The sequence below is a fragment of the Camellia sinensis genome, chromosome 6 (genome assembly GCF_055761805.1).
Source record: "Camellia sinensis isolate YWXY chromosome 6, ASM5576180v1, whole genome shotgun sequence".
In the NCBI taxonomy this organism is placed as follows: Eukaryota; Viridiplantae; Streptophyta; class Magnoliopsida; order Ericales; family Theaceae; genus Camellia; species Camellia sinensis.
This window is the reverse complement of record NC_138966.1, coordinates 141,631,460-141,642,500: the sequence shown is the minus strand read 5'-3', so window position 1 is coordinate 141,642,500 and position 11,041 is coordinate 141,631,460. Positions and strand designations below refer to the sequence as shown.

The 11,041-nt window shown below is 33.1% G+C and overlaps 1 protein-coding gene and 1 non-coding gene across 4 annotated transcripts in view; both read left to right on the top strand.

The window, feature by feature from the left end:
• The window catches only part of LOC114295177 (uncharacterized), a 26,938-nt gene extending 23,647 nt beyond the window's left edge, over positions 1-3,291 (top strand). For all 3 annotated transcript variants that reach the window (XM_028239374.2, XM_028239373.2, XM_082874933.1), the window contains 2 exons: positions 1,848-2,317; positions 2,821-3,291. In XM_028239374.2, the coding sequence (XP_028095175.2) occupies positions 1,848-2,317; positions 2,821-3,111 (761 nt within the window). In that variant the 3' untranslated portion in view covers positions 3,112-3,291. The remainder of the gene's footprint in view (positions 1-1,847; positions 2,318-2,820) is intronic.
• A 4,124-nt stretch (positions 3,292-7,415) lies between these two features.
• Positions 7,416-10,580, top strand: LOC114295180 (uncharacterized). The gene is made up of 2 exons (XR_014331814.1): positions 7,416-7,620; positions 9,799-10,580. It is a non-coding gene; the product is annotated as an uncharacterized LOC114295180 (transcript).
• Positions 10,581-11,041: the final 461 nt, after the last annotated feature.

Genomic DNA, 11,041 nt, shown 5'->3' with positions numbered 1-11,041 from the left:
TGTTGCACCTCATTTGTCCTGCTCTGCAGCCGGTGCGACAAGTTTGTGACCGCAGTCATGGTTTCCACACATGACTTCAGAGTATACTGCTTGGCCTCAATATCAGTTTGCACCGCCATTTTTTGCTCCACCGACCGCATCGGAAAGTTCAACGGAGCAAACACAGAGGTGTTTGGTTGAGGTTCACTGGCCACCGCACCAGTTCTCTCTCTTGTTGACTCATTGAGGTCTGGAAAGAGAGTGAGCAGACTACGGGACGAAGAGGCCATTTTCTGGGCAACCGAGTATTACAGAGTGTTTCAAGATTTGCAGCTCTTAGAGACACTCTCTCAGCAAAAGGAACTATCTCTCTCAGCAACACAAAGAGTTTTTTTCAGAGTTTTTTAGCGGGTTTTCTGCCTCAGCCTCAGCCTCAGCCTCCGCTTCGATTTATAAAGACCTTGACGAAGAGGCAGACACGCGCATCATGAGCCGCTCGGCGCTCGCCGACAACTTGGCACGCCTTTTGATGGCACGTCTTTTTATGGATTGGGCACGCCTTTTGATGGCACGCCTTTTTATGGATTGGGCACGCCTTTTGATGGCACGCCTTTTGAAAGATTGGGCACACCTTTTGAGGGTGCGACTTTTTATGGGTCCGACAAGACTCTGTAAACTGTCCCGACATTGATTCCGGTTAGCTCCTTCATGGGTCCGACAAGACTCTGTAAACTGTCCCGACATTGATTCCGGTTCGCTCTTTCATGGGTCCGACAAGACTTTGTAAACTGTCCCGACATTGATTCCGGTTAGTTTCTACAAGGGTCCAGCAAGACTCCGTAAACTGTCACAACAACTGTCACAACATTGTCTGCTACAACGGTCCGACATGACCCCATAAACTGTCTTCTACATCGGTCTGACACCGCCATCCAGTGTCCTCTACACCGTTATGACACCACCATACAGTGTCCTCTACAACGTTATGACACCCCCATACAGTGTCCTCTACAACGTTATGACACCATCATCCAGTGTTTTCACCAATGGTCTGACACGACCATACAGTGTCTCTTATCCTCTTTTATTTTTATGTATTTTCTTGTTTTGTTACTCTCTCCAAACTCAAGTTGGTTAGTTCCTATCCCCCTTGAGTTTGCGGGGGGCTGTTAAAATCCACCTATTCTCCACCTACTTCACCCACTTAAACCTACTCCACTAAACCTAACCCACTACACCACTACCACCTCCACTTCACCTACTCCTTACCTACTACACACTCAACCTCTTCTATATATAGGAATCATGAATCATTGTAATAAATATCTATACAACAACAAATATCAATCAATAATACAATTCTCTCTATTTCTCTATACATAATTAATTCTCTCTATTTCTCTTTATACATTAAATTTCTACAAAGTTGATGTTTTGAATGACAAATTTCCCTCTCACATTTCTTTTTTACTTACAATTGTAAAACAGCATCAAGTTTTGAAATTTTCTTTTATGCAGTGCAGGACTGGATTGGTAATTTTTTGAATATATCTTTGGTTTTAGTTTTATGCATAGAATCCAATCAAGGTGGTTGTTGTATCTGGCTAAGTTTTGTTTCTAATTGATATCTTGTATCTGATTGTATATTTCATTGTTAGAAAAAAGTTTATCCATTATTAACATTTATTCTTTTGTATCTTACTACGTAATACTTCATTGAGAAATTATAATAATTGTACAAATACCTAATGATATCATGCTAATGCTTTATGATCTAGACTGCCAGCATTTTGAATATCTTATACTATCAAGCACTGATAGTAACTGCTAATTTTTAATTTTTGGTTGTTGTGGGGGAGTGTTTGCAGAACACAATACCACTGGTCATGACAAATTTGGTATTCATGACGATTGTTCATTTCGCGAATCCAAAGATATTAATGACTCTGTAGAGGAAATCGTTCAAAAGATTGAAACGATGCACTGTCATGTTCAGAGACTGAAGTCTCGACTTGTTGTGGTGATTGCTGAAAATGGCATGAAGTTCTCTTCCTCTGAGAATCTGAGCCATCTTGTGCCCTGTGATGGACAGACTAGCTCTCCTCGCAGTCCTACTTTCTCTGCTGGCAATGGAGACACAACATCATTAGGAGCTTTGTATAATCCAAATCAGCAAATGTCAGAATATGATTTTGGAGATTTTGTTATGCCTGAAAACATGGTGTCAAGTTATGGAGAGGCTAGTTCTGTTCCGGATATTATTGAAAGCACAGTTAGTCTGTTGTCCTCAGCTGATGTCACCGTGCATCAGCCACAGATCGGAGATTCGAGTGAAGCTGTAAGCAATCTTTATGAAATCAATTATTTATTTTTATTCATCTTTATAACCTTCAATCTTGTGATAACTATTAAACAATGATTTATTTATTACCTCCCCTCCACTTGCATACTGGATTTCTTCTTGAGCTATTGCTGGTTTTTTTAAATTATTTATAATCAGTGGCTGCCGATTTAACATCTAAACTTTTTATTTTGGTTTTATGTGGGTTAATTGGTATTCTAAAGCATACTTATGTTGGCTGGATTTGGCTTCTTCACTATTGGGATTGCATTCTAGATTGGTTATTGAACTCATAGTCGTTACTATGCTGTCACAAATGCACACACAAAGGCTTACAGATTTCACACACATTTATTTATTTATTCTTGATATCTTAAAGGCTTTCACTTTAAATATAAATGGTACAGATGGAAAGTTTATTGACTTTGTAATTATTTGGTTTCTTGCAACCATTAGAGATTTTTTTTTTTGGGGTCGTTTTGTAATAATGATATCTACAGATTATGGATAATGTCCAAATACATAATCAAGCAGCTGAAGTAGAGAGGAACACTTCCAAAAAGATACACAATCAAACCACAGAGCAGCACCAGGAACCAGAGGGAAGTGGACAGGAAGAAAGCGGCTACCTTTCTCCAGTTCCAGCTTTAGAAACCGACCCTATAGCAAAAGCTGCAACACTTCATGAGGAATCAAGACTGACATCATGTTTAGCTTCGGAAATTCATTTTCCCAAGTCTAAAAGGAAGAGAGGAGAGCGTAAAGCTGGTTCGGGTGGTTGGAACCGGTGATACTCAGTTGGGCTCTATAGTCAGTGAGTTTCAGAAATTTGTCAGTTATAGACTATCTTATATAGTTTTCTGAGAATTGCAAATTTGTGATAAATAGTGGAAATTGTAGTCTGTAGATTTTAGACATTGGGAATAATACCTTGGTCTATTTTTATTTATAAAATGGTTTCTTAGATACAATTGGCTAAGTTTTGTGTAGTGTGACGGCAACACTTCACTTCATGTTACGTTTGCATAGGCATTGGTTTGCTGCTGCATGTGAGGAAATAATTAGGGCTCAAGTTGTTTGATCAACCATTCTTGTTACTTTTGTAGCCTCTATACATCTATTAGCAAATATTTGTGACGCATGGAGTTTGAGGTCCATGTCCGCGACATGTGATGCTTTATCAATACTTTTAAGTGTCTTATTAGTTTCTAGTTAATGTGTTTATGAGTTATTGATATTATATATAGCTTATTAATATAGTTTGGAAGTTGTGTTTGGCTGTCTAGTAGGTTGAAAAGTTGTTTAGGTAATTTGAAAGGTTTTTTTGTCTAGAAATTTGAAAGGTTTTTTTTGGAAGTTATTTAGAATTTAATAGGATTCTTGGATGAAAACAGTGTTTGTAATGATACATATATACTAGTGCATGCCTGCACAGTGTAAATAAAATAAGTAAGCAAAAAGGAGAACAATAAAAGAAAATAAAGAAATAGGAAAGAAAATAAAAAAAGGAGGAAAAATGAAAAAAAAAATGAAACAGGAAGGAAGGTGGGCGAGAGAGAGAGAGAGAGAGATTGCATGAGTGAACAAAGAGGGGCAAAAATAAGGTGGGCGAGTGAGAATTAAAGAAATCTTGACCCTTAATGAATTTGGAAATTAATCTCAACTCTCAAAATAAAATGTATCTCTAAGATATTTTGACATATTTTCAAAAACTCTCATGTTTTATTATATATATATATGTGTGTGTGTGTGTGTGCGCGCGCGCGCGAGCACGCGCGCGCGAATAAGATCAGAAGTATGTTTTTGAGATTATAGAAAATATTTTTCTGCAAATTTCTTTTGCTTAGTGAGTCCTCCTACTATCAATTGTGCATCATCATTGTGTTGAATGACATCCGTGATTAGCAATGTTGCATGTTCATTGCCCTTGGTGAGTGGCATCCCAGGACCATCCCCTATATTGGGGAAATTCTATTTCCACATACTAAATTATCTCTGTGTACATCTTTTTTCAATCCACACATTTAGTGATTTGATTTTTACTTCTTTATCTCAATCGACACACTTCACATTCTAAATATATTCTCACATTTTCTGTGCACATCCTCTCCTTCCATCATTTTTCATTTCAAAAACCTTAATCCTAACTACACCAGCTATCGGCAACTGCGACAGGGATGACATCAACTCCAAAACCCTTAATCCAAATATACCTTTACCTTCTCTGTCCAGAAAGTCTCATTGAAGAATGTAGTTCACTTCAAAAATCCAATAGAGAGCTAACAAAAAAAAAAAAAGATTTGAATTGCAAGAGTGTTGTACTGTTTTGGAAGTGGAACTCAAGGAATCGTGAAATAAATTCTTGAACTGCTTGGAAAAGATAGAAGATTTAGATGCAAAATTTTCTGCAATTCTTGAGGAAATTGCCTCGAAAGAGAAAATCCGAATTTCAGAACTTGATGCGCTCCGTCAACAAAATGAAGAATATAAAGAGAAACTTGCTGTGAAGGATAGTTTGTTTACTCTAATTTAGTCGGGGAAGGCAGCTGAAGTTGAAAACCATCAAGGGGTAGCAGACCTCACTGGTCAGATTCCTGAAGCTGATCTTGAAGAAGTCCAAGGAAATTTTAAGTTTTCTCAGAAGAAGCTTGAGATCACCCACATGATGAATGAGCTTGCTGCTTCCAAAGAAAATCATGAAATTCTGGTGGACAACGAAGGCAATGGCCGGCGGTGACCGGCGGTGAAGTGGTTGGTGAGATGTGTATGGAGAAATTGTGAGATGTGTGGGTGAGATGGTGGTGGGTGAAATGGTAATTTTGTTAAAGGATAAAATTGTGATTCTGAAAAAATTCATTAAGTGTGTGGAGTAAGAAAATTTGATATGTGGAAATAGAACTTCCCCCTATATTGGTCGAAACATCTTGCTTTGGCCACCCTCGTAAGTTTCAGCTTGCATCACAAAGTAGTTGAGCGACTGACAATATCTTATTTATTATTTTGATGAGGAACTCATCAAGATCTACATTGGATCCATTCGTGCAAGAACAATGTTATAGGCACTAATTAGTGTACACATTAACGTACCAACAGATAACGTGGCATAATTTTAGAGGATTTGGATATTTGTAACTTATATAATAAATAGGGTTATTAATAATATCATAACACTAGTTGGTATATTAGTGTGCAGACTAATTAGTGCATGTTATATAGATACTTACAACCACCTACAAAATACCGTTTTTAAGTAAGACAATGCGTTGTGAGTGGTAGTCGAACTCAAGACTTCTGTGATTGGTCCCAAGCATTCCTTAAACCATTGGACTACCTCGGCTGGTCACAATTTGAGTTAACCTCCTCAAAGGCAAAAATCAGATTCCATTTCAAGTTATTTGGTGTCAATGAATACCTATAATCCTGAAAAAGAGTTTTATTTATTTATTTATTATTATTATTATTATATTATTAATTTTATTCTCAAAGTTACTCTGTCCCTGAATTGGTTATTGTTATTCCTTGCATTGACTGAATTTGCTAGTTCTGTATTCATTCTATTAAGGTGTTGAAGAGCTGCCACGGTTTGAATTTTGTGGGAACATGTAAATAATATTTGGATAAATTACACTAATCTCCTTGAAATTTTAAAAAATACACTGAGTCTCACGGATTTAGTATAATTACATAAATTCTTACAAAAATTTAATTCATATAACACTTAACTCTCTTTTTATTTATAATTTATTAGTTGTATAGATAGAAAATTGATATTGACATATTTTTTTCTTAACTTTTCAAATGTATAAATTAGATCATTAAAAAATTAAAAATTGCAAGCAATGACTATAGATCTTTACAAAGCAAAACTTGGTGGTCTATCACAAATCAAAAGTTTATGGAAAGAAAACAATTATCAATTCAAAAAGCTGAACAGTATCATGTGATCCAAGTTGCTTTGATGAGTACATTGATAAGAATGACAGGGTTCACTGGTTTGTTCAGAAATTAAACAAATAAAGAAGCAGAGATTTTGATCCTCCATGATTAATTCTTCTAGTCACAAGAAGGAGGGCAGGCTTTTTGCTACACGTCTAGATTAGTGTCCCAACTGTTCTTAAATTGCTCACAATCATTAGATAAAAAAGGAACCAAAACATGATTACAAAGCTTGGTCATTTTATTATATAGTTTCCATATGCCCTTTATTCCAACAAATGATGGTGGAAGGGACTAATGCTTATGGTGGCTCAAGCAATATTATATAGTTTCCATTCCCTTTATTCCACTAAATGATGGTGCAAGGGACTAGTGCTTATGGTGGCTTAGCTTAGATGTTTGCTTTGGCTAAGATACAAAAAAAAATTTTAAAAAAAAAAAATGTCAAAAAATATCCAGATTCTAAAATACTTATCATTGAATTCAAAATACTTTTTATAAATTTTAAAACATTTTATAATCTTTTTACATTTTCTCAATATACTTTTTTACATTTGTTAGCATGCGACAAAATTAAAATTAGAACAAAAAAATTTGTTTTGATTTTGAATGTTATTAATTTTAATTAAAAAAATACAGTATAAAATAAATTAAATTGTAAAAAGTTATAAAAGGTCCCAATTAAATTTTTCATATTATTGAATTTTTTAGTATTTTATATTTTCGAGTCATAATAAAATCTTATTCACTCCTATTATATTTTAATTATTAGTATTTTTAAGTCAGGAATCAATCACAAGAACTAACCTACAACATTTTCTTAAGGTTATGTGAAGGTCATTTTAGTAATTTCATTAAACGGGCTTTTTTTCACACTAACTCATTTGGGAAGTGTGTATTTTAGCTTAAAAGTTAAAAAGTCATTAAAAAATAGAAAAGACAACAAATTATACAAAAAATCAAAAAAATTATTTTCTCTCTATTTTTGCACATATTTTTGTAAAAAATAAAAAAATCATCCTAAACATTTTTTTGTCTCATATTTTAGCTAAAAAATAAAAAAATTACCAAAATAATTTGTTCCTATCAATCAGATGGAATAATTCTTGCATGTCAAAGCAAAAGGAGAGTATGTAATAAAGAAAGAAAGAAGAAAATTAAAGAAAAAGAAAGGCAATTGCCAACGAATCTTGCAGAGTCACAAATTGAAGGAAAAGGGTTCTCTCATCACTCACTCACTCATTTACTCTCCTACCCACATGAACTCCCTTTCCCTGTTCTTCCTCCACCTTCCTCCTTCTTTCTGACTTGCACTGTTTTGTTTTGCTGTTCATGCCAGATCCAAAGAGTTCATCACAAACAAGGTACTCTCTCTCTCTCTCTCTCTCTCTCTCTCTGTGATTTGTTAATAAACCATCTTGTGCAGAGTTTGGTCATTTTCCTTTTGTAATTGCCATAGCCAACTCTATGACTTTACTATTATAATTCACACATAATGCCTCTCTCTATATTCACATCTAGTTTGGTCTTTTATTTTTACTTTTTAGTGTCTTGCAAGCTAATGTAGTTGATGATAATGAACGTACAATGGGCTTGTTAGGTGTTATTTTTTTCTGAAAGACAATCAGAAAATCGAAGTTAAAAATGACCCTTTTCATAGTTTTTAAATAAATAAATAAATTTTTAATCTTGTTAAAGCTATTTTTATTTTATAAAAGTTACATCAAACACTCTTCACTTTAAAATAAACCTTAAAAAAAGATGTAACAAGGTGCATCAAACAATCCCGATATGAATTAGATGTTCTTCTCAATACTACTGATCTTACAAAATCGATCATGTGGGCTAGTTGGGAAGAGCTGATTCGTAGAGAAAACAATTGTTGAGAGATAGATACTATTATTTGGTCAAGACGAACGAGTGACTGTGAAACATGCCCTGGAGGAGGTGGGGCTTAGGGCTCAAAATTCCATTTATGGTGAGCCCATCACTTAGACATTTGAGTTTTTATAAAAGTAGCCATTTGCTACTAGAAAAATATTTAGTGACTTGAATTTGTGTGGTCAAAATGATTCGAATGTATCAAAACGACGTCAGTTTATCCTTAAAATAATGTTATTTCGAGACATTCGAACCATTCGAGTCCTGAAAATACGAACTACCAAACATTGTTGTTGCTACAATATAAATATAAAGATGTTTGATACAATTTAAATAAACTACTAAAATTTCTCTCTCTCCTTTCTTTTTTTCTCTTTTCAGTTGTTGAAATTTGTGTTGATTGTTTATGAAACTTTTATTTACAATTTATGAGATAAAATAGCTTAAACAATTACAATTTTTAATTTATTTATTATTGGAAGAGTACTTCTATGGATTCAGCTTTTAAATGTTACAAACAAGTGTTTTCCAAAAACTTCTTTAGTCAAATGGCATTCTCGAAGATTTTTTTTCCTTCTAGAATAAAAGTCTACTTATATATTTATTTATTATTTTCCTTTTACGCAAAAATTTGACACAAAATTTTTTAGAAAGATGGTTAAAAGTTAAAAATCAATTTTTAATTTATTTTGGATCACATTATCTTTTTACTTTTTTACACGTTTTTTTAAAAAAAGTCAAAAAAAAAAAAATAAAAAGTAAGTTTTTAACCAATTTTCCAAAAACAACTATAATGCATTTTACGTTATTTTATTTTATTTTTTATTTATCATAAGTCTGTATATTTTACCAGAATATAATATGGTTGAATTTTTCAAAGACACTCCAATTTTCTGTTGTTCAAAAATTATAGAAAGTGGGGGGTATGTAGGAATATAGGATTAGTTAAATCTTTGCTTCCATAAGGTTAGTTTCTTATATGCCTAGTTTTGTCCACATCAAATTATTATGGGTTGGTTTGTGATGTGGGTTGACTTTTTGATATTTAATTTTTTCAATTAATATGAAAGAAAAAATAAAATAATTATGATTTGAATGTAAAATCTTATTTTATTAATTTTTTAATATATTTTATCGTTTTATAATTATTTTAATCCAAACCATTTAGGCTAAACGAAGGCCATGTATCTTTCGCCGCCGGTTGTTTTAGGGCACTACTTTGTGGACCAAATTTCGATCTATAAACCGACTGAAATGGCCTCATTTTATTGGGCAATGATGTACCTAACCAAAACGAAACAATTCAATCACTTTCGACCAAACCTTGGCCCATCAATGATTTTCCTATTTTCTATAGTGCATGAAAAAGTAAATACATCGCATGTCACATCTTGAATATATTCCATTTGAATATCTAAAAAACGAAAAGACAAAAAATTGAAAATAATTTTTTTTCTTTCTTTTTGGAATCTTTAGCACAATTCAGATATTTATGCTCGATCCAATACTTAAATAAATAGATATATTTAAGCAGAATTTACTTAAAAAATGATTGTTTCCTCATAATATTTTATTTCATAATCCACGAATCAATTTAATTAATGTTTTTTCTACCTAATACATGCAAAGAAGCATATTCATGATATCAATCTATTATGCAGTAGGAAGCCTTGGTATCAAAGAGCAATGGAGATGGCCACTCTATGGAAAACCATTTCCAAATCCCCGGAAATTCCCCGTCCGAATGCAACAACATGGAAAACCATTTCCAAATCAACCGAGGTTTCAACCACAAATTCCACCAAACAGAAACTAAGAAAATGCACCTCTCTAAAAGTTGCCACCTCGTTCACACGAGTTTGTTTATGTGCACCAATCTCTTCTTACACCGAGGTTTTCCAATCCGATATACCTCCGAGAAGAAGCAATAGTTATCCAAGATCAAAGCAATTCCCTACCCAACAAGAAAGAATTCCAAGCGCGAGAGTTAGCATAGAAGGGAGGAGAATTTTCCGGGGAAAATCTTTGACGGACGATGTTTTAATGAGGAGATTTGTGGTGGAAGAGGAGGCAATGATGCAAGTTAGGAGGCGGAATCAGATGGAGATAATTAGGAGGAAAGCTTCCATGAGAAGGAAAATGCTTGGGCCGAGCCCTCTTAGTAGAATGGTTTTGGCTGAGGAGGAATAATGGTTTTCCTTGTGTCCAAACAAGAAATTGAAAATTTTCCTCCTTTTTATTGGCATATGGTTTGTGGTTTTCTATTATCTTGATTTTCCATGATATTGATACCAAAAATGAATTGAATTGAATATTTTATAATATGGTTAAGTTGGTTATTTGATTAAGACATGTATATATTAGGGTCAATTAAACTAACGATTCCTGTAGTGGTTCATAACATTTCAATTGTAATATATCTGATCATAAGTTTTGAATCTCATTATAAATAAAAACAATTGAATACACTATTGCTCCATTTTAAGAGCAAAGTCATTAATTTGATAAAATATAAACTAGTTTAATAAACATAAATGTCAAAATATTATTTTTGAACTTTTAAAAATTATTTTTACCTACTAAAGATAAAATTATATAAAAATAATAAATCTTTTACTTATTTATTTATTTTTTATTGTTTTACTAAATTAATTTTAAGTATACGTTTGAATGATTATCGTGTAGTGGGTTGTATTTGTTGATGTTTTTGAATGGTTATCATGAAATAAATAGTTGTATTTGTTATTAATAGATATTTTTAGATGATTATCATGTAATAGATGGTTATTAGGATAATAATGTGTAATCAATATGTTTAATATATGAAATGTTTTTAGTTTTAGATTTTTTGATTTAATAATGATACCAAAATTGTAGTCATGTTTGACTTTTGAAAAAATATAA